The sequence below is a fragment of the Oscarella lobularis genome, chromosome 15, assembly GCF_947507565.1.
Source record: "Oscarella lobularis chromosome 15, ooOscLobu1.1, whole genome shotgun sequence".
NCBI lineage: Eukaryota > Metazoa > Porifera > Homoscleromorpha > Homosclerophorida > Oscarellidae > Oscarella > Oscarella lobularis.
In genome coordinates this window covers 749194-771010 of record NC_089189.1, presented here as the reverse complement: position 1 = coordinate 771010, position 21817 = coordinate 749194, and the positions used below count along the sequence as shown (strand labels likewise).

Below are 21817 nucleotides of genomic sequence, written 5' to 3'. Positions count from 1 at the left end.
GGGTCAAAGGAGGCGTATTTGTTGTAGCGGGCTACCCCTTGGCAACTGAAGTTTATCTAAGTGATGGGCCTTCGTGTCCATACCTGTCTCCACCATCCCAAGGGCGTTGGCGCCTACGCAGAAGCTGCTCGAAGCTGTAGAAGGCAATTGTCGTGCATGAACGATTGATATGTCGAGGCTTCGATGCTTTCAAGAGAAACCATCGCGTCGTTGCGCTATTTTTTGCTTTCGATGTATTTATACGTCATTGGATGTGCGCACGAAGGCTATTTTTGCTTTTGATTTATTTTTACGAACACAATGTAGACGGACAAAGGGCAACCCAATAAAAAAAAAGAAGGCAAAACGGATATCTCTTTCTGTCTCTCTTTAAGTCTTCTTAGTGCGAGTGAAACAGCATATTCGAGTTAGCAAGCAAGCAAGCAAATTAAAATCAATAATGAATTAGTCCTGAACTACAAATAGAACTCAACTTAATATCCTCTCACAATAGAAAAAAAATCCTGCCTCAACAAACTAAACAGCAGCGTCCTAACATGATATGATCAGAGAACAGAAAAAAAAAGGAAAAGACAGATAAGTGCGACCGGCCTCAATCGAAAACCGCGGCCGCACGAGAGGAAGAAAAGAGGAAAAGGAAAAAGGCAGAACTAAGCAAAAAATTCGGACACATAAATAGCAGAGATTAAAAATTTCAGTTGCAATTTCTGGTACTAATAGGGGGTGCGGGGAGAGTGGGAGAGCCAGCGCAACGCACGCTAGTGATTCTTGCTGGATCGCGTGAGAGGCTTGTGCGAGCGCAAGGCTTCAATCGAATGCTGCCACTGCCAACAGGAACGGCAGTAGTACTTGAAACATTGCGGATCGCGACAGAAAAAGGGCCCGGGGCTCGTGTGACAAACGCCGCACATGGCGTCCTCGAGATACGGATCGACTTGGACGCGTTTCTGAAATCGCGGCGTTTTGATTTCGACGAAACCCGCCTGAACGGCTTTCATGAAACTGCGATGATTGCCAAACGTCACGCGACCAGAGCCTGAGGGTTATTAGGGAATCAATGAATAAGTTACGAAAATCGCGGCGCGGAGAAGAGCTAGGGGTCCTCTTCTTTGTGGGGTATCCTGTCTACGAGGGGGGGAAGACGCTCGTTCATATGTATTCAAACCTTTGTGGCAGTCTCATGCAAGTTCTACTTTCTGCCCATAATTCACAGGCTTTGGATCTGCTCTCCCTCTCCCTCTCTCTAGTTATAACCAGCCGACTTGTTTGCGGCTTTAGTATACTAATAGGCCCTCTCATTAGCGCACTGACACATTGTGGTCTAACGTCTCACTGAACCACATTGTGGTCTCTCCTATTCGGGAAGACCTACGCGTCTTTGTGAACGTCTCCTTGACTCAAGGAGTTTTTCCTATCCGCATAACCACACTTTTTTCTCGCCCGCCCGCCCGCCTCATAAGTCAACCGCGTTTCTTCCCCCGTGGCATTCATCAGGCATCATTCCGTCTAGTTTGCATCCTGGCGCGACCAAGACTCACTCAAACGTTTTTTGGGGGGCCCGGGGGAAATGGTTCTCATTCCTCGCTTAATGCTGTTTGACTTTAGTGGGTAGGGAAACCCCTATCGTACACTTTGATGAACCCGCATCCCTTTTTCTAATTTATTCAGCTCATTTTTAACGGTGCACGTCTCGTTCGCATCCTGTTTGCTAGATGAAAGGCCCGCGATTCGCATTCCCGCGCTGAATGCTGTTTGCTCTACTCCCTTGGACTAATGTTTTCCCTCGACCGTCTATGTTGGCACGCACACATTAACGCTATCTCTCATTCCGGCTTTTTCAGGTGGCTCACAGACATGTTTTAGGCCTCTATATATAACCGAACGTTTCCTCCTCATATTTACGTATGCATCAAAGTTGGCTGGGATCTCTGCCGCCTATTCTATTTCACCCAAAGCGTCTTCCACCCCTCGGATTTTCAAAGGGAACCCTCGCGCCTATCCTTCCCCTCTTACCTATTGGATATTTATACTTGTCGCTGTCGATTCCGGCGTAGACGATGCCGCCGAACAAGTCGTTCATAATCAGAGCCAAGTCGTCGGCGTTCAAGAGACCGTGGAGGCCGCCGACAAAGACGGTCTTGTCCGGATCGAGACGATGGGACGAGCAGCGAATCGAATTGCTGTCTGATATCACCCAGGGAATGACCTGAACCTGAAAAAAATTTCCAACGTTAGCAGGAGTCATTTGCATAAGGGAGAGTTGACCAGCGCACCAGACAAGGTAAAAAATAGTGCATCGTAAAATATACTGGTGTGCTCGTCGACTGAGGGATGAAGGAAAATGTTTATCTTAGTTTGAGGTAGGTACACTCTTTCTGTAGGGTTATTCAGCGTATGCTGAGAGTCAGGGGGGGGGGGGGGGGGGGGGGGGGGAGCAGGAGCCTTAGACTACAGTGGGTTCTCCGGACTCCTTCTCTTTCCTTACCTCTTTGTTCTTGGTGCGTCGACTCGAAATGCGATAGTAATAATCGCCATTTCCATATATTCCCTGCACGCTTGCCTGGAGCAGAGCCTTCACAGATCGCTCCGACTCAAATGTCAAATACACGTAGCCTGAATAATCACTATATGTTGGGAGGGGAGGAGACGTGAAAACGTTTTTTTCTTTACCTTTTGGCGGATGACGTTGGTGCTTGCTATCCTTTCCCGGCCACTCCACTTTCATCGATCCGAAGATCTTGAACGCCGTCATGAGCTGGCTCTCGGTGATGTCCCACGGAACGCCGCCGAGAAAGACCTTGCACGAGTAGGTGGGATTGCGATAGACGCGCGGCGGCAATTGACCGCTCCACGTGCACACGACGTCGGGAACGTAAGACGCAGCTAGAAAAGAAAACAACGAGAAGTTACATACCTATTGTTTATAGACTAGTATTATTGATTATTTAAAAGAGCTTAATTTTTAGAAGCGAATTCTATTCGATAATTCTTCAATTATTACAATTCAATTAAAATAAATAGATAGAAGACAATGCATTGTATATGTATATATAAGTAACTCACCGTGAAAATCCGTTCTTCTCAAGCCCCTATCTCTCCCAAACACATGCGGCGGCGGCGGCATGTGCATAGGCCTGAGCGCTCGTTCGAGATACGGCGGCGGCAACTCCGGCGGCAAAATCCCGCCCGCGCCCGCCGACGACAGCAAAGCGTTCTCGCCGTAAAAGACGGAGGCAGACGACATGCCCCAACGCCGATCACTTCCGGCGAACGAGGCGGACCCCGCCGGATCAATTCCCATGAAATCATGGGTCGTCGCTGCGGCGGCGACGGCGGAAGCCGAGGAGGCGAGAAGGGGACTCGGTTCGCTCGATAGGGGGCTCGATCGTTTGCTGCTCGTCGCGCTTTCGGTGCTATTGAACGATATTGGCGTGTCGCTGATAGCGCGCGTCGCGGAACGAAGTTCCAGCCCGCTCATCCGGTCCTTCGGAAACCAGGAAGTGAGAAAGGGGGTCCCGATTTCTAATTAGGGCTTACGGCGAGAGCGAGAAGCGAATCGTCGGCGACGTTCAAATCGGGAAGCGCTGCGATCCACGGATCGATCGCTTCGGTTTCGTAGTAGTCGGGACGACGATCGCGTTTGGTCGGCGCCGACGCGCCGCCGCCGCCGTTTTCGTCGTCGTCGTCGTCGGGCGTCCACGTGGAGAGGGGATGAAGCGGAGCGGCGGTCATATTCTAAAAGCCGGGATTTTTCAGTCATGGAACGTTGCATGAGCGCGGGAGAGAGCGTGTGCGCGTGGGGCGTGAAGCGATTCGGCGTGGGTGTCGCGTGATTTGCGGGACGCGTGTGCGTGCATGCGCGATTTCGCCCTGACGCAGTCGATCGATCGTTCGGACGATCGTTCGTTCGTTCGCGGATCGAGCGATTGGGATTCGTCGTGCGACGTGCGAGGCTTCCGAAAGTTTTGAGTCCGTGCGCTGTGGCGTGGGCCACACAAAGGCGTGGCGCTTTCCGTGTGGAATCCGCGATCGCGCGATCGGTCTTGAAGTCGAGCTCACCTCCTTGTCGATCGTTGAACGGCGCTCGCGATGAACGACGAGTCACGAGTGAGGTTCGACGAGCGTCGACCCGGCGTTTTGACTGTGTGGCCGAGCGGCGCTATTCGGGACTTCGAACTTATGAATCAGTGAGGGCGGAGCGTGGGGAAACACGTGACACGACGGCTCCCGATGATGGGGTGCAAAATGGGAAGTGACGCCTCGCGCTCTCGAATCATTCTCGGGCGCCGATTAGTCACTTGCACCTACGACTCGCAAAAAAACAGCGCGCGCCCACGCGGATCGATTCTTCCTAGATTTAACCACGCCTACTAGAGTGTACTGAAGTTCCGCAAGTGCTGAGCGCGAGCTGTCGAAGCCATACTCGCACTCTCAATGCACAATACAGAAGCTAGCTCGACGCAATACAATACCTAGCGGCATTGGCCCCCGAGCAGTCCTTAGCTCTTGCACAGCTGTCTCATGGCGCAAAGGCGGATGCATTGACGCCAGTGCAACTCATCTCTCTCTTACACTGTACCAATTATTCAAATGCACCGCCTACTCGTTCTCCGCCCACTTGCACTCTTTCTATGACGTCACGCCTTAGATGACCTCCGAGAGCAAAGTTCTACGTGTACTTTCAATAAAATCAGTGAGTGTCAGCAACCTCTCTCCATATCTCTTATTTTTCGTATGACCCCTGAGCTTTACAACGTGATGGTCATGTGAAAGTGGTGCCGGCACCTAAGTGACTATTGAAGGCGCGCTTTCGCAATCAGTTCCATTCTCGAGTGCCTATTAGGAAAAATCACGCGGAGCCACGAGGAGTCAGGAGAAATTTGGGGTCCCACGCACCGTCAGGGAGTTTTAATTAATTCTACGTGAGACTAATAAATTTCTCTGGGTGTCAGAGAGGTAAAAATTCATGACTGAAAGCATTTATTAAATCACTTTCAGCGAAGCACTAACGCACGCTTCTCATCAAATTTTTTCGCGCAGCCAATCAGAACACGAGGACAATTAGGTGGATTGCCGACCAAAATAAACGCAAAGCGATCAGAATCTAACGCTACCACACCGAAACATTTATTTTTGAACAAACAGTATAGACAAACGCGCCCAGGCAAACGAATAGGTCTTAGGAGCGACTCGACACTCTACTACGCGCTACTTTTTCGACTTTTGGAACCAGACGGCTATAAACGGCAACGAGAAGCCGAGTCCGAGAAAGGCGACGATGGAGAAGAGCAATCGCGGCTTGTTTCGAGTTTGAAACGGCATGTTCTAAAGTCGAGAAAACGACTGAGACGTTATCGCGCGTCGTCGACGCGAGCGTACGGTTCCGGGGAGATTGGCGATGTCGCCACGTAGCTTTCCGAGCGCGTGAGCGCGACTTCTCACCGCCAATTGAGAAAAAACGGCCAAAGATCGACCGAGAGCCATCTTGTATTCGGGATCGTGACAAGGTCCCGTTTACGGAATGAAAAACGGTTGTTATTCTTGAGAAAGAGTAGCTTTCTGTTCAGCGAATGCGTTTCTTCTTAGGGCCAAGAGGTCGCATAGGGCTCGGAGAGTTTCTCGGTGCCGAATTGAGGCAAGGATACGAGCAGCCGTTTTCGGACGGCGAAAAAAGCCAGACGCTTTTTCGAAATTTGTGGCGAACGCCAAAAAATCTCGAAGCGGTATCAAAATAAGAAGCAGTATGTTCATAATATATGGCAATTTTTTATCTCTACGCAGCTCATAGCGTTTGGTTTTCTACTATGCCTCGATACATTTCTTTTCGTCTTTACCATACTTCCTATAAGAATTCTAGTAGCTGCAGTGGCGCTGGCAGCGAGTATCGCTAGGCCTTGGTAAGTATTTGGAAAATTAGGTATAAATAAAAAAGCTACAGTATCTACGAAAAAATTATTTTGTAGCTTTATCTCTCTTACCTTGGTGTTATAATTCCTAAATTAAATATTTATAATAATGATTCCTATATTAAATATTTGATCCTCTCAGGGCCACTTCTATTATTAATCCCGCTCAGATATGTGACCTAGTGAGAGGTGAGAGCATAGAGAAAATGACAGGAGACATCAGTCTTAAGATACTCTCTAGGTTTCTCCTTTGTCGTCTGCTTTGTTCTACTATGCTTCATTGACAACTCAATGCTCTATCATCTCGTCAGAGGCCAAGCCGTAATTAAACTCTACGTCATTCACAACGTATTAGAGGTATGTTTTTGATATTTTCGTATTGTATCTCTCTATTTTTCGTATCAAGATTGGCGATAAACTGCTTTCGTCGTTCAACGACGACGTCTTCAGCGCTCTGTTTGATCTCGTGTCGACGAGAAAACCTCGTTGGTGGAATCATCTCGTCTTTGCACCCTATTTCGTTGCTGCAACTACCACTGTCTGTATCTTTTCATTCGTCAGATAATAGTCATGAGGCTGTGCTTAGTTTTCTTAACCATTTATTTATTTATTTATTAGTTGTGCATTCTGCACTGGTTTTGGGTCAGGCTACTGTTCTAAATGTGGCAATAAATTCTCACAATAAAGCCTTGCTAACAATCATGGTATCCAATCAGGTACGAGACTTGGGCAATATACAGTAGAAGACGTCCATGTCTTCTCTTTTAGTTTGTTGAATTAAAATCGAACGCTTTTAAACGATTCGAGACAAATAATCTCTTTCAAATATCGTGCCATGGTAAGAAGACGTACACTCATTTATTGGTATTGATTTATTGGGCTGAATAAGACATGAGAGAACGGTTTCACTATTTCGTTCTCATGGGCATTGTCTTGCTGAGAAATATGACTGAACTTGGCTGGAATTACGGTAACACTTCCCTTTGAAATTGCGACTTTATTACATCTCTCTCTCTCTCTCTCTCTCTAGATCATCTTTTGGAATTGTTGCCTATCTTTGTGGGCGTGTGGATGTCCGAAGTGGCCGTTGATTGGATCAAGCACGCTTTCATTCTCAAATTCAATAACATATCGTCCGAAGTCTATCGACAGTATCGCGTCACGCTCTCCAAGGACGTCATCAAACGACGACAGAACATGGCGCTCGCCGATCAGATGGACGTCGTGTCGCGACGCGTTGGGTTCGTGCCTCTGCCTTTGGGATGCGTGGTAAGACAAAAAAGAGGCCTTCAATCATAAAAGGGGGGAAATAGTGGAAGGTCGTTTTTAGACAAATTCTAATAAATAGTAGTCTGAGCTTTGAATATTTGAAGGGACTTTAATTAATTATTGATGATGATCCTACATTAGGTTTCTCATATGATTATTGACTAATGATGTATATATGTTTCCCTAGACTTTTCGCATTGTAATCAGCTCAATCAGACTTGTGGGATGGAGTGGTATATTTCTCGTCGTGACGAGCTACGCGTGGTGCGTTTCCCTCTCCCCCCTAAAGCCCTTGTTGTTTCTCATTGCCTCTGCTTTTTTTTTCTAAGTCTCTTTGCACTCAAACTCTTAGCAAGCGTCGTTCTTCTTGGAATAGCGAGTCAGAGCTGGCCGGGATGGGACGACGCGCGAGGGCCCTCTACGTCGCGATACTCGCCGTCGCTTCCGGCCTACTATCCAAAATTGCCGGACACTCCTTTCGTGCGTCCCCAAGCGGGAACGTCGGGAAAGTCTCGGCTTCCGCTCGACGAAGTGAACAGGTATACGTTCGTCGGCGGTTCGATACTGTAGCAATAGAGCGACCTTTCATTGGTTACAACCGAGTCACGCGCGCGCGCTCCGCTTCGCTGATTGGTCGACGATGATTTTCCTGATTGGTCGCGCGCCCATTCATTCATTCATCGCGTACGATTCCCGAATCCCGATGGGGGTTCAGCGGAATGCAGTCAAAAAGCCGGCTCGCGAAAACCTCGCGCGTCAGCCGAACGCCCGTTCGTCTTTCGCACGGAAATCATGACGGAAACAAACACGCACGCATCTCTCGCGTGCGACGAGGCAAAGAACTCGCTGAACGACATCGAGTGAGCTCGCGATATCCCCTCTCCCCGCCGCGCGCCACGGGAGAAAAAAAAACGCGAATTTTCCCCTCTACACGAAGACCGCCGCGGCACGCGACGCACGACTTCAAATCGCCGCGATCGATACTGAACAACATCAATTCGTTCGTCTTGTCGCCGATTCTCGTCGATCGGCGACGCGGCGACGGACGATTCCGTCGCGATTCGAGTCCCACTCCCACTCGCGGAGGCGGGCATGCGCCTGTCGTTGCCGCGGGAGACGAATCGGTCAGTGCTCGACGCCGATTCGTCGATTTTGTCTGATAACGGAAGCGTGGGCGTGGCCTCTTTGTTTTTTAGTCGTCGGGCAGCTGTACGCGTTCGGTGCCCGTCGTTTCGTCGGTCGACGACGAGAGTTCGGAGGATTTTTCGAGTGGGTTCGAAAACGAGTTTTTTTCCCTGTCCTTTTTTTTCTCTCCGCGTTGTTCTTTTTTCTTTTCTTTTCCCAGGCGATCCTGTGCTAGAGGCGAACGTCGGTGGAGCGGAAGCGGCGACGGCGACGGACGAAGCGTCGGATCCCTTTTGGAATATCGACTGCTGCGCGGGCGAGTTGATTGATATGGCGGCGATAGATTCGGTGAGAAATGCATGGGAGGGATTAGAACGTCATAGGCGTTCTGTTAGTAATTTCATTGAATTTCGTTTGTGCAGTCAATGACTCCCCCTAGTGCCTAGCGAGACTGATCTGCACATACTGAGTGCCTTTATACTAATTTTGGAGGGACCCACTCACCCATACTGACGTTTTAGTGTGATTCCAAGTCACAGAGCTGAAATATAAGCTCCAAGACATTTGTTCTCTTGGGCACTGCGTCGTAGATTGAAACCTCTGAATAGTTGACATTTTTGAATCCTGAAAACGTTTATGATGGCCTGCAATAATTAATGGGTCGCGTCTTTTTCAACGCAGGTGAAATGCCACATCACACATTTTAGTACCATTATACTGTGAAACGTGCACCAGTATCGGAAGTTTTTATCATACCCTGCCTATTGGTTAGCTATTTTGACGAGGAGCGGGTCGAATAGTCGAGCTACGTAGCGTTTTCGTCTCATTGTTTGCGTATCACGTGCAAGGCACGTTTCATTTGCCCGTTATAGAACCGGACATAGCACCTTGATTTTGCTGACCAAGCGTACTGCCGTAACTGCGTATGCGTTCGCTTTTCGCGTCCAAATAGCGACTCAATGTCTTGAGAATAGACCCACAATGCATTTCGCGACCGATTCATCGCTTCTACTTCGCGTATTAGGGCATTTCGTAGCAGCGCGATGATTGACGTCATGCGTTGCTCAATGTAGCGTGACAGGGCGTGTCTGGCGTACGTAGCACACGTGCGTTGTCGTTTTTTCGCATTTTGAATTGATTTTCAACAAAATTTCGTTCGTTTTTGTTGTCAGAATTGCATTTGCGGCCGATTGCGGCCGATTGGCAAAGGTTTCGATTCAGACGAAGCGCTTTTTGATTTTGAATAGCTGCAGTCGTAGGGTCCTAGTCGCGTATGAGTATAAATACCCAGCGTTTACAAGTACTTATCAGATGGAGCAGAGCAGAGCTCGTGGCTAGGATAGAAGGGAGATTGGCAACACTCCCCAAGGCTTGAGGCACTATGACCCGGTGGTCGCCTCATTCCTCACTTGACACATACCCCTTCCCTCTTTTACATTTTCGTTGGTCGTAATAGTCTGCCCTTACCCGTTCTGTCTAACCCACCCCTTCATTTATGTTTACCGATAATATACTAACTTGACAAGGGTGTAACATTGCACGCCTTCCTAGTTCTCGCATCTCTCTCCCAGCTCCTGGGCACCTCTGTCACCGGGATAAACCTCCATAGCACCGTCTTCCGTGGGGTTTGTGTCAAGTGTCGATGTTTTTTGATCTTTTTTAAAGTTCTCTACGCGAGAAAACGCGTTTTTTGAGCTCGTGGCGGTCAAACGAAGCTTTGTTTCCCCAAAGGGGGACCCTTCGCCAAATCCACGAATATAGAAGTCCTTTACCTAAACCTTTAGACTCATAGGCAAAAGGATCTGATCTTTACCAATTTCCCAGCACTTTTAAGGAAGTTCCACTGTATTTTTTTATTACACCTACGTCTATCAACAATTTCCTATACTAAATATATATAACTGTCTCTTCTTCTTCTTCTAAGGATTTGCTCAAAGAGACGAGTACTGTCGTTTTGGAGTGCGGCTCCTTTGACTCGTCGACGAGTTCGACAATTCCGCCGCCGGCGGCGTCCGCCGTCGTCCCCGTCGTCGACGACGCCAATTCGCTTGGAGAATCGCTCTGGGACGAATCGGCAATCAATTCGGTCGTCAATACGTCGTACGACGCGATGGAAACGCCGTCGGGGAAACTCCTATTGGAATATTGCCTATCAAGGTGAGAACCCCAAGTACACACAGCATTAGGAGGAGGGCACCAGAGGAGTTGCTAGTGAGAGCACACTGTTCAATAGCGATCATTCCTTAGCGTCAGACCCTAGGCGACCGCATGCGTAGCAGCTTGTCTTGGCATGAGAGTCACTGGTTTATTAGGATTTGGTACAGCTGCTGAGGTTAGGCTTTCGCCGTGGACTCGTCTCGTTCGCGTGGCCTCAATGTTGTGCCGCGTTCTGTGCGCGTTATCGTTCACAAGTCTTCGGAGAAACGCATGAACCGCACCAACCGCGTCCCCGCGCGGGCCCGTGCGTCTCGCTCGCGCGGTAGATATTTTGACGGCCACAGGCGAACCGCGGCGCGCCAGTACTCTCAGACATAGTCCGCAATCCGTTCAGTGCAACGCCTTGATCGAAGCGTTCTTGTGGTGACGTCGTGCGTTGCTCAATCCATGTGTGGCGGGCGTGTGGTCATGCCCACGCCTTCGCCTTTTTTTTGAGATCGAATTGGGACGAATTTTTGCTTTGGAACCTTGCAGAATGGATATCGCGGTCGATTTGCGTTGTTCCCGATTTGAAACGAGTACTTTTGTGCTTGTAGCAAAGCTGCAGTTAAAGTGCCCCTTTGAGCGTCGATGCATATATCGTACATTTAACTCTCCCCAAGGTGTGGGCATCTATGGTCCGGTGGCCGCCTATTATCTCACCTTGATTCCTAGTTCATAAGTCACGCTTGAGCTTCGATACCAGCCTCCATAGCACCCTCTCTTCCGTGGGGTTTGTATCGGGTATCCTTTTTTTCGCGGTTAAACGACGCGTTTTTGAACGTCCAGAGACTGAAAAGCGTAGTTTGGGAGCCTCAGTTCAGAATTCCGCCTGACAGCGTCGTTCTCTTGCCGCACTCGTTAATATAACCGTGTAGCGAATCGTACTTGATTAGAGCATGTCAAAGGGACCCTTTCATTACCGAAACGTCTAACGAGTTTTCAATTAGCACTGTACATTGTTTTTTCTGTGTAGTGAAGGCATGGAAGACTTGAAAGACACAGAGAATCAAGCAAAGCCAGTCGTAAGAAACCATACATAGTGGGGAATTAGTATTGTCTCCCTGGGTACACTCCGGTGACAACAACCCTCTTTTTTTCCGTAGGTATTCACTCGAGCTGACAATTGGCTCAACACGAAAGTCAAATCTCCTCCGCGTAATTCATCTGCCGGCCAATCTAACGAAGCGTCAGTATCCTTCTCAGGCCAGAATCGTCCGTCCTTTTATCTCAACGGCTCATCTTCGAACCCATCTCGACTCGTCTGCGACTTATCCTCCTCCTCCTCCTCCTCGTCAACGCGCTCTCGTTCTCAGTGTCGCCAGCGAAAGTCGTCGCGCACTCACAAGCTTCGACTCTCGTCCGATTTCGCTTACGAGACGGCCGCCGTTGCGACGACGTCGAGCGGCAAAGCGGCGTCCGACGATCGCTCCTCGGACGCGGATGATAGCAGCAGCGGCGTCGTCGTCAAAGAAGCCGTTGACGGAGATTTTAATATAATCAAGAGACCTCGGAATGGATTTATACTGTTCAGCATAGAACAGCGACGAAATATCGCTGGGTAGGTGGATAAAGTACTAGCAAATAGTGGGACCTGTCAAGATGACAGATGGTTCACTGGGAAATACAGATGTACAGGTTAGGTCTGTAGAGAGGCATGCTCATGCTGTCTAGTTAGCGTGTCTCTTTGTTATGGGCAAGTTCTATTTTGGGGGTTGAGGTGTAATAAGGCGAAGCATCCAAGCGGGCCCCCCTATAATCGATGTTTACTAAGTGGACTAATCGAAGTTTCACCGTCTAGTCTATATCCTAACACTGACAACAGGGAAATAAGTCGTCTCCTTGGTAAACGATGGAAGGAATTGCCGGAGAAAGAGAAGGCTCCGTATAGGTACAAATAGAATCTACAGTCATAGGTACGATGGTCTTTCTTTAGAGATGCAGCTCGTCGCGAAATGGCCCAACTTCGCTGTTCGCATCCCCATTGGAACTACGCCAGTCATCGGCAGACGTCTCGCAGCACGACGAAACGACGACGCTACACGAAAAAAACGCCGATGAAACGACTCGAATGGAACGATTCGATGGAGCGCCTTCTCGTCGACAAAACCTCAGCAAAAACGTAGGGGGAAGAAAAGCCCAGAGATTCGGTTGTTATGACGGACGCATTTATATAGGGAGGAGTCGCCCGGCGATATGGATCTATTGGAAGACCAACGATTCTACGGTAAGCAAAATATTCCTACGTATATAGTCTTAGTCGACGCTCCGTGCGTGGGTTGGGTTAGAGCTTCTCGACTTCGACGGCTCTGATGCGGAAACGGCGAGCCTTTCCGCGTTTCTCGAGGTCTTCACGTGGGTCCAGTGCGACTCGTGTAATAAATGGCGACGACTTCCGCATCCGGCAGCTCCCGAGACGCTTTCGAGCAAATGGTTTGGTCGCAAAATGAGGGGCGGGCGGTATATCAAATAATTGAATTAAGGTTCTGCCGGCTCAATCCCGATTTGAACTACAACGATTGTTCCATTCCCGAGGTAAATTATAGTATTCAAAGATTAGATCTTTTAATTATTGCTGCGATATTTAGGAGCACAGTTTTAGAGAAATATGAGTATCTCGATCACGTGCCGAGGGACGGTCCCCGACATTCCCTACGTATTTCGTGTCGTCATAAAGAAGTGCCGCCACTAGCGTGCTCTACGTTTTCCCCTAAATCGATTAGCTCATTAGTGCTCCGTCTAAGCGAAGAGGCGTTCATCCATCATCCGACATCGTGAGAGTCCGAGTCGCGCAATCGGCCACGCTCGTAATCTGCCTGGCACACGCAGAAGCATATCCCAAAACGTAAGGATAGGTGTCGCCGCGGCAGGGGGGCCTCTCTCTGTATCCTTCGCTGTTTCGTCTTGTAGCGCGCGCGCGCGAACGCCGTACCGCACAAAGTACAAGAAGTCTCTAAGGGTGTCATCTTACCCCACCTGGTCCGGCTCCTTTTTCTTTCTTTCGTCCATGGCCGAGGCTTCGACTCACGGCTCTCGCGCCGGCGTCGGCGCGCCCCTCAACGGCGACGCAAAGGTAAACGCGCCAGGCGAACACTCCGCTCCGCGTGAAATACGCCCACTAAACATTCCACGAAAAAAGGGGGGCCGCGCGACGCGACGCGACGCGTTTACGCGACGAAATTCCACGCGTAACCGACGCTCCACCTCGATCCTGTTCCGCTTGTTGGTTTTAGACGCTTATTTGTTGGCGTTTTGCGGCGGGGGGCGCGGCGCGCGAGCGAAAGGGAACCGACTTCTCGTCGCATACTGTATTCGTTTTCGGGCGCTTCGCATTCCGACGTCTAATTAATTCGATTGTCGTCGAAGGGAGGGGGCCCCTCGGTTTTGGAAATGCGCCGCGTCGCGGTTCCAGCGTTCTTCCGTTTGTTTTTAGTCGAATCAGTCGCCCGTCGTTCGACGTCGCGCCGCCGCCGCCGCCGCCGCCGCTGGAGGCACTTCCGCGACGGGAGCGAGTCGACCGCTAAGCGATCCTATGAATTTGCCTCCGAGAGCGCCGCCGGCGATGACGTTCGGCGAAATGAATCGGCAGAGGTAAGGGTGGGAGGGGCTTTCCCCCATCTTGGGGGGATTTATACATATGCAGTATGTTCATGCCGGTACGTATGTAGTCGACGTTTTTTTTTATTCGATATCGTTTTTTACATGAAGTTCCCAGACGCCTGTCTGTTTCGAATATCTTGATGACATTTGATACTATATATACAGTTGTCTAAGTAACTTCACCTCCCCACAGTGTAGGCATACTTGTTTATATTAGACCACATACTAAGTACAGTCTGGGTATTCACCCTTGGAGATTATTTATTAGTATTGAGAAAACGCCCTTCTCTCTCCACTGCATGTAATACACAGTAGAACATGCTAACAAAGACAGTCACGCTGCTCTATTAATTAATATAATTCTAATCACGTTCCTTTCTCTTTGAACTCAGAGCGCGAATATTATACAATATGACGTGCGAGAACGACAGCCGCGAGAAAGAAGAATCTCTACTGCAGAGCCTTCGCGAGCAACTCAGATCCCTTCCAAAGGTGAGAATTTCTAAAGAAGAAAAAAAAAGCACTTATTTACCTTCAAATATAAGGGAGATCAGCGCGAACGCGATCTTCGACGACGCGTCGACGGCCACGTGACGCAAGTGGAAGAAGCCCACCAGCGCATTCTATTCCTCCAATCGCAACTCGACTACATCGACCAGCGACTCGCCGCGCACAGTCAAGAAGACGTGACGTCGTCCCAACCGAAAATCGACTATCCGCCAGCCGAAGACGAAGTCCGCAATTTCGCCGCGCCCGAAGCGGCGCGTCAGAAGCCGAAGCCGAGTCGTCACGCGCATCGTCTACGTCACGCGATCCAACCGGTCAGCTCGGCGGGCCGTCTCGGCGCCGGATCCGGGTTCCATCATCTACGTCAGCGCAGCAATCCGGAAACGAGTTTCATTCCGCCCGAAGTGCTCCAACGCAATCGCATCATCGGTCCGGGAATCGATCCCGCGCTCTCCATGGGCAACATACCGGCGCCCTTTCATTCCGTCGTCGCCGCTTCGGGCATACTGAACACGTCGAAATCGAGCGTGAACTCGTTTCGAGTCGAAGGCGGTCCGTCGACGAACGCCTCGCTCCAATCGATAAATAGCGATATGTTTAATCAGGGAAGCGGTGCCGTCACGCCGCCGTTTTCCATGTCGTCGCACAGTCGATCGTCGTCGCTCGACATGAACGAATTTCGACAGGAACCCCCGGCGGCGGCGGCGGCTTCGATTCCCGTCGAACCCGTCATTCAGGGTTTGATATCGATGCTCGGGTCGCCGACGCTCGACGACATGGCGAGCGAATTGCTCGCGAAAGCGAACAGTCGCGAGAGCTGCAATAGCCTTCGACAGATCGGCGGTATACCGCTTCTCCTGCGCATCCTTCATCCCGGCACCGGTAAGGATGGGACCCCGCTTGCGGCGTCGCGAGAGGCGCGCTCGCGCGCGTCGCTCGCGCTGCACAACATCATACGCTGGCAGGGGAGCACGTCGGAGGGACGACGCGAAATGCAAGTGCTGCACCTATTGGAACAGGTGCGCAGCATAACAGAGGTGCGCGTGGCGAAGGCGGGAAACGAAACGGCGGGCGGTCGCTCCGGCGGCGACAGCCTTCCGCTCACGTCGGCGAACATGAAACTGATGGACGACAACGAGAAGGGCGCCGAACGCGTCATCGAACGTCTGATGCAACTCTCGTTCAAAGCCGACTATCGTCCCGCCATCGTTCTTCTCGGCGGCATTCCGGCGGTCGGCGATCTTCTCGTCGCCGATCACGCCGTTCACAATAACGTCGCCATGGCGACGCGCGACGATATCGATATCGATCGAAAATCGAGCGGTGCCGGCGTCGACTTGCGACGTCACTGTTGCACCGTGTTGACGAATCTGACGTTCGGCTCCGAGGAGAACAAGGCGTCCGTCTGTCGTCTCGGCGACGTGCTGCGCGTCGTCGTTCTCCAACTCGAGTCGCGCGACGACAATCTCGTTCGGAGTGCCGCGAATCTCCTGCGAAATTTGTCGTGGCGCGCCACGCGCGCGGCGCGCGACGCTCTGCGTCGGTGCGGCGCCGTCATTGGGCTCCTGCGCGGCTGCGGCGGGGCGCGGCGGAACGAGAGCGGCGAGCACGAGGAGGCGACGTTGCGCGCGTGCACGAGCGCTCTGTGGAACGTTTCGGCGCATTCCACGCGAAATAAGGAGCTTCTCTGTCAGGAACCCGGGGGTCTGGCGCTCATTCTGTTTCTCTTGAGGCAGTGGACGTCGGTGAAGTATTCGCAGGAGATCGTGCAGAACGCGGCGGGGATATTGCTCAATGTTTCGAGTTACGTGTCGACGAAGCCCGGGTATAGGAAGGTGCTGCGCGACGGGAGGGTGTACGAGACGCTCGTGCATCTGCTCAAGTCGGGGAGTTCGGAAATGTTGAAGAAGGTGAGAAATTGGTATAGGGTCTTTAGATGGAGATGTAAATCTATTTATTAGTCTCTCAGAGATTAGTATTGAAGTTAGTAGCTAAGTACCCTCCAGCTTATGCCGGGGACTTCAGATTGAGCTATTAGAGAGCTGGTATATGTTCAAAAACGTGGCTGTTCCCCTATTAGAAAATTACCCCTATGTTCATGCACGTGGGTGAGTTATAAATCTACTGGGTCTCTCACAAAGAGAGGCTGCTTCTAAACGCGTGTTATAGAAAAGGGCGTTTTGTCTTGAGGCCTTTCTAGTGCGTAGCTGCGCTTTGTTCTTCACATCAATGTCGTTTTGTAGGTCTGCGGCATACTGTGGAACCTCTCGTCTCGCAACGTTCAAGACCAACTCCTCCTCTGGGACCTCGGCGCCGTCTCCCTCCTCTGGAGCATCGTCAACGGCGTCCACGATCGCGAAACTCAACTCGCCGCCGGTCAAGCGCTCAAGAACATGATCCAAGCGAAGCCGGGCGTCTCCATGGAATCGGTCATGGAAGAGGAAGGAACGAAAATGATGCAACGCGAGCCGGGCGTCGGCGAGGAGGCGAGATCGACGACGACGCGACGATCGCGTTTTCCGCCGTCGCCTAGTCGCGCCAGCACGCGCGGTCCCGCCAAGCCGCCGCGCGATCCCGCCTTTCAACCAGGATCCTCAGATCACGCGGGAAATGGCAGTGCCGTCGCCGTCGCCGCCGCCGCCGAGACGCTGCCTCTGCAGAAAATGTATTCGGGGACGGTGAGGGGTTCGCGCGCGGCGCGGCGCGGGCATCAGAGGTCTGGGAGCTACGGGGGAATGACGGGGAGTCATCATTACGCGGGGCCTGCTTCGGGAGAGAATCCAGATTCTTCCTTAGAGACGACGCTTTAATTAATGAAGAGTAAGGCTTTTCTTTGTACTTGTACTAGTCAGAGGCTTTATCTCGCGACTGTTAGGATGTTTAGGGGTAATTTATTTGAAGGGGCCCCCCTTTGTGGTTTTTTTGTTAGGACTGGGGAAGTGTTAGAAAGCTTCTTACGTGGGGTGCACTGGTGTGCCTGTTAGAAAATTCTCTTTTTGAAAGTGTTCTCTATCATTTGGCACGAGATCATTTATCAATATGATTCATTTGCAGCGAGGAGCGCAGCAAGGACGCATAAATAGACAGAGAAATAGATAGAGTAGCCAGGGATGACTACGTGAAGAGATAGATACTTCAAGTGGACTGAAGGTAGTAAGCGAGACTCGGAGAAATAGACCCATTGTACGTGCAGTGCAATACGAGTCCCACTTCGCGATCAATACCCAAACAACGTCTCTATTTATTAATTTATTAATTAAATGTTTTTGTGTGCAGACTATCTACGCAGAAGTACGCACAAGCGCAGTTTTTTTGCTTCAAACGCCGCCGCGAAGTGGCGGAGACACGAGTATGACGCCGTCGCCGCGAACGAAGAGCATGGGCAGTTGTCTCGTCGACGTCTGGAGCGATTGAGCGCACGTGACAGCGAATAGCGACGTTTTTCGCCTTTCTTACCCTGTACATCTCTTCGAACGTCTCGTCGTCGACTTCGACCGTCGTTATCGTCTCCTCGACTTCGCCGAGAACCATGTTGAGATGCTGATCGAACGCCTGGTAAAGAGAGAGAGAGAGAGAGAGCGATGGAGGCGGGGATTCGGGCTTCCCAAAGGGGTCTCACGTGAAGGCGTCCTCGCAGCTCTCTATCGTTCTTCATTTTCACGTAAATGCGCTCGTCCAAGCTGAGTCGAATCAAATCTAGAGGCTCTTCGACGGCATTCGAACGCTGCTCCTCCGCGGCCATCTTCTCGGCTCCTATAGCGCACGTTAAAGACTTCGCAATGGGTGTTGCGTCTTCGACGACGATCGCCGATCTCGATTCGAACGCCGTACTACTCAAACTCGTCGGCGAAGAGAAGCTGGTTCACGAGGCATCGTTGGACGACTCGTCGGATAAATCCTACTGGGACGAACTCCTTTCGTTCGCTTTCCAGCCACCGGACACGAGGTAATGTCGTATGATAGATGTCCGTAGCGCGAGAGACGGGGAGTTTTTTTGCTATCAGGGGCGAATGCAAGATTTTGGAAGAAGCGACAAATCACGTGACCTCGAAAATGGGTATTTTATATTTCCAATTAATTAATTGATTAATTAATATCCTACTACGATCTTTGTCTCCAGCATTAAATAATCCGAAAACGGGAAATTTCACGACGCTCGTGGAGCTGTTCATGAAACAGATGAAGGTTGTCGAGACGGACGAAGGAAAACAGGAAGAGTAAGGTTTTTTTCGGAAACATTAAAATGTTCTTTGCGATCACGCTTTCTCCTAGCAACGAGTTTACGTGGAGAGCGTTGAATTCGGCCTTTCTAGTTCGTTCCTTCGTCAAATACTTCGTCGAAAATTTGACGGAGAAGGAATTGGTCGTGGAATTCAATGGAGTTGCGACTGAAGAAGAGGAAGCCAAGGCGGATTTATTCGGTATAATATTACTATATATAGAATATTCGTGCTCGTATCGTTTTTTGTAGCCGATTTCATCGATTGTCTGTTGACAACGTTATCCGAGATCCCCGTCACGTGAGCGCGAACGTCCCTAGAACATAATCGAAACGTTTTATCATCTCTCTTTTTTAATAGATCATTCACTTACGGAATTCATTTGGAAGTAGTCAACATTCTCCTAATACTTCTATCCAGACAGCTCTGGGAGCCCATATCGGGCAGCGTGGGACCCATGTGGCAATGCCTTCTAACCCAATCGAAGTACAGTATATGCCTTTCTTAATCTTAATCGATTTTATTCCTTCTTCGCAAGTCGACGCGCTTCCATCGTAATCCGCACGCTTCTGATCAATTTTATACACCAAGAACAGGTGCCTCCGGCCAACTTCCGCAAAGTCTCCGGCGGAATTTTATCCAGCATCGGAAGCGCGGCGTGTAAAAACGCTTCCCAAGTCAATATTCATATATATACATATATTGTCTTTGTAGCCGGTCTATTGTCTATGATTGTTGGCTCTAGGAAACAATTGCCCGAAGGCCGGCAGTTTCCATTGGCCGAACAAAGCCTACTCCTTTTTCTAGTTCTAACCAATCAGCACACGACGCACGTAAATCCGTATCGTTTGGCTCTAAAACATTTCGCCGATTTGCGCGGTGATTTTAGTGAAAAATTCAATTAATTATTTCTATTTGATTTTTTCGTCGCTTTTTTTTCTTTTTAGGGCAAGTGCAGGAACAGGAAGCGGAAGTTTCGTTCGTCATTCAATTAGATCAGCTCTACTTTGGAATTTGTAGTAGTCTTGGCAAAGATCAGGCCATTCTACTTCTCTATATGCTTCTTCACGAGAATCCCGGAATGTCTGCGTTCATATTTTCGCGTTCCGACATAGAGAATTTGGTTAGAAGGGGGAAGGGGCCCCCCCATTTCTCGCTGTATCTTTCTGACGTCACGCGTAGGTTTTACCGGTTCTCGAATTGCTGTACACGGCGGAAAAGCGCAATTCGCACCTCGTCTATATGGCTCTTATCGTCCTGCTCATTTTTAGTCAGGACGATAGTTTTAATAAGTCCATACATGAAACTGTGAGTCGTTTGAACGGGGACTGGGACTGGAGATTTATTTTTTTTCTGATTATTTTAGGTGCTCAAACCGGTCGCGTGGTACACGGAACGGTCTCTGTCGCATCTCACGTTGGGCGATCTCCTGGTCTTGGTTCTCATTCGAACGATACAGTACAATATAGCCAAAGTTCGAGTAAGATGTTGTTGGATAGGCCTCCGTTTATATAGTATAGGGGACACTCCCTCTAACCACATTTCCATTTGTTATATCTGTAATCATGGAGACACTTCCTCTAACCCCCATTACCTTTGTATATCTTAGGATAAGTACTTGCACACAAATTGCCTCGCCGCTCTGGCGAATATGTCTTCGAGCTTTATACAGTTGCACCAGTACGTAGCGCAAAGATTAGTCAGGTTAGAGTAGCCAATAAGATTACCGCACTGTCGAAGATATTTTTTTGAATTAGCCTATTTGGTTTATTGGCGAAAAAGCACGCGAAAATGAACGACATAATGCGAAGAGTAGCGAAAGGCGACAGCAGCGACGTTCCCCAAGATTACGTAATCAAAAAAAATCAAAGCTCGCCTACTTCTCGCCGTATATGTATGTGTATGTATATAGGTGAACGATTTGCCCATAGTCGACGAAGTGATGCGCATGGTATTGGAAATCATCAATTCGTGTCTGACCCACTCGCTCCACTTGAATCCCAATCTCGTCTACGCGCTCCTCTACAAGCAAGAACTCTTCGCCGTATTTCGCACTCATCCGACGTTTCACGACATAATTCAAAACATAGAGACGGTAAGGGAGGGTGGGGGCCCCTCGGCGAAATTTTTTTTATATTGTACGAGGATAGGTGATTAGCTACTTTAACGCAAAATTGGCGGTTGGAGGTAGCGGAGGCGGGTCCGTCGATATAGTGCAGAAAGTGATAGAGAAGGCGTCTTTGAGTTGGCCGAGAGACAGAATTAGGGTTCGTTGAATTTTATTTCTATATCCTAGCTTGCGCCGGCCCTTTTCGCAATTCTAGCTTTTCTTAGAAATTTCCCGAACTGAAGTTTCGGTACGTAGAGGAGGACCAGCCCGAGGAGTTTTTCGTTCCCTACGTTTGGTCGTTGGTGTTCCATTGTTCGGGGCTCTATTGGGACAGTCGACGCATAGCGCTCTTCTCCGTACGTAGAGAGGTGAGTCGGTAGACGCACGAGGAATCGTATCTGAGAACGTTTCTCCTTTTTATTTAGGAATGAACTTTTTTTTTCTTCTTCACTGTACTTAGAGCTTATGTTTGCGCAGCAAGGTAATCGAATACAATAATACTATTTGGCGCTCGCATTCTGCGCGCATGCCTAGCCTTCGTTCTCTTGGATCGTTGTGAAGCGAGCTCTCGGCCATCCACTGGCATCCAGCTCCAAAGGTAGGCTTTTTTTGCGGCCAGACGCGATGGCACGCCACCCAAGTAGAGTATACTCTACTATCCGCCCACGACTAGAAGAATGCCGGAATCTCCCATATGGTTCTCCCTCCCTCTCCTCCGATCTAAATTTAAACGTTCGCTTCCCCTACCTCGGTACGCGAACGAGACGTTTCCATTCCCCGGGCCCCCCGCGTCCTAAATTTGTTCACATCCCCTTGCCGGAAGACAAGCAATATTTATTTAGCAGTAGCGATGTCTTCCTTCCGAAGAGGCCCGGAATTAATTA

At 49.9% G+C, this 21817-nt stretch overlaps 5 protein-coding genes across 6 annotated transcripts in view; 4 read left to right on the top strand and 1 right to left on the bottom strand.

The window, feature by feature from the left end:
• Nucleotides 1-267: 267 nt before the first annotated feature.
• LOC136196132 (cytoplasmic polyadenylation element-binding protein 1-like) lies at nt 268-4196 on the bottom strand. Its single transcript, XM_065985629.1, has 7 exons — nt 4060-4196; nt 3538-3735; nt 3064-3484; nt 2671-2883; nt 2486-2613; nt 2014-2212; nt 268-1036 (listed from the first exon to the last, which is right to left on the bottom strand). Exons 2-7 carry the CDS (start codon nt 3730-3732, stop codon nt 759-761), a joined length of 1434 nt encoding a protein of 477 aa, XP_065841701.1. The 5' UTR covers nt 3733-3735; nt 4060-4196; the 3' UTR covers nt 268-758.
• Nucleotides 4197-4565: 369 nt separating this feature from the next.
• Nucleotides 4566-7748, top strand: LOC136196133 (transmembrane anterior posterior transformation protein 1 homolog). Of its 2 annotated transcripts, none has more exons than XM_065985631.1 (13): nt 4566-4789; nt 4844-5531; nt 5587-5723; nt 5782-5897; nt 6049-6095; nt 6148-6263; nt 6313-6448; nt 6525-6622; nt 6675-6744; nt 6796-6876; nt 6937-7175; nt 7363-7439; nt 7505-7748. In XM_065985631.1, exons 2-13 carry the CDS (start codon nt 5522-5524, stop codon nt 7743-7745), a joined length of 1368 nt encoding a protein of 455 aa, XP_065841703.1. In that variant the 5' UTR covers nt 4566-4789; nt 4844-5521; the 3' UTR covers nt 7746-7748. The 2 variants fall into 2 exon arrangements, with proteins under 2 accessions (XP_065841703.1, XP_065841702.1); XM_065985630.1 differs by having other exon boundaries at nt 4566-4956; nt 5041-5531.
• Nucleotides 7749-7878: 130 nt separating this feature from the next.
• On the top strand, nt 7879-11666 carry LOC136196135 (uncharacterized). Its single transcript, XM_065985633.1, has 6 exons — nt 7879-8299; nt 8372-8444; nt 8521-8648; nt 10225-10457; nt 11473-11538; nt 11603-11666. Coding segments are annotated over exons 1-6 (906 nt in total). The 5' UTR covers nt 7879-7894; the 3' UTR covers nt 11604-11666.
• Nucleotides 11667-12839: 1173 nt separating this feature from the next.
• Nucleotides 12840-17661, top strand: LOC136196130 (adenomatous polyposis coli protein-like). Its single transcript, XM_065985627.1, has 9 exons — nt 12840-12929; nt 12980-13031; nt 13085-13175; nt 13228-13341; nt 13407-13569; nt 13930-14087; nt 14489-14588; nt 14642-16513; nt 16847-17661. The coding sequence occupies exons 3-9, from the start codon at nt 13105-13107 to the stop codon at nt 17411-17413; spliced, it is 3045 nt and encodes a 1014-aa protein (XP_065841699.1). The 5' UTR covers nt 12840-12929; nt 12980-13031; nt 13085-13104; the 3' UTR covers nt 17414-17661.
• A 260-nt stretch (nt 17662-17921) lies between these two features.
• Nucleotides 17922-21817, top strand: part of LOC136196131 (dymeclin-like) — a 9992-nt gene continuing 6096 nt past the window's right edge. Inside the window, exons 1-17 of the mRNA XM_065985628.1 lie at nt 17922-18549; nt 18608-18660; nt 18724-18820; nt 18876-19024; nt 19075-19123; nt 19184-19309; nt 19362-19483; nt 19538-19702; nt 19771-19946; nt 20006-20131; nt 20190-20303; nt 20433-20527; nt 20581-20674; nt 20736-20918; nt 20974-21090; nt 21158-21301; nt 21359-21531. Of these exons, the coding sequence (XP_065841700.1) occupies nt 18269-18549; nt 18608-18660; nt 18724-18820; nt 18876-19024; nt 19075-19123; nt 19184-19309; nt 19362-19483; nt 19538-19702; nt 19771-19946; nt 20006-20131; nt 20190-20303; nt 20433-20527; nt 20581-20674; nt 20736-20918; nt 20974-21090; nt 21158-21301; nt 21359-21364 (2097 nt within the window). The 5' untranslated portion in view covers nt 17922-18268 and the 3' untranslated portion in view covers nt 21365-21531. The remainder of the gene's footprint in view (nt 18550-18607; nt 18661-18723; nt 18821-18875; nt 19025-19074; nt 19124-19183; nt 19310-19361; nt 19484-19537; nt 19703-19770; nt 19947-20005; nt 20132-20189; nt 20304-20432; nt 20528-20580; nt 20675-20735; nt 20919-20973; nt 21091-21157; nt 21302-21358; nt 21532-21817) is intronic.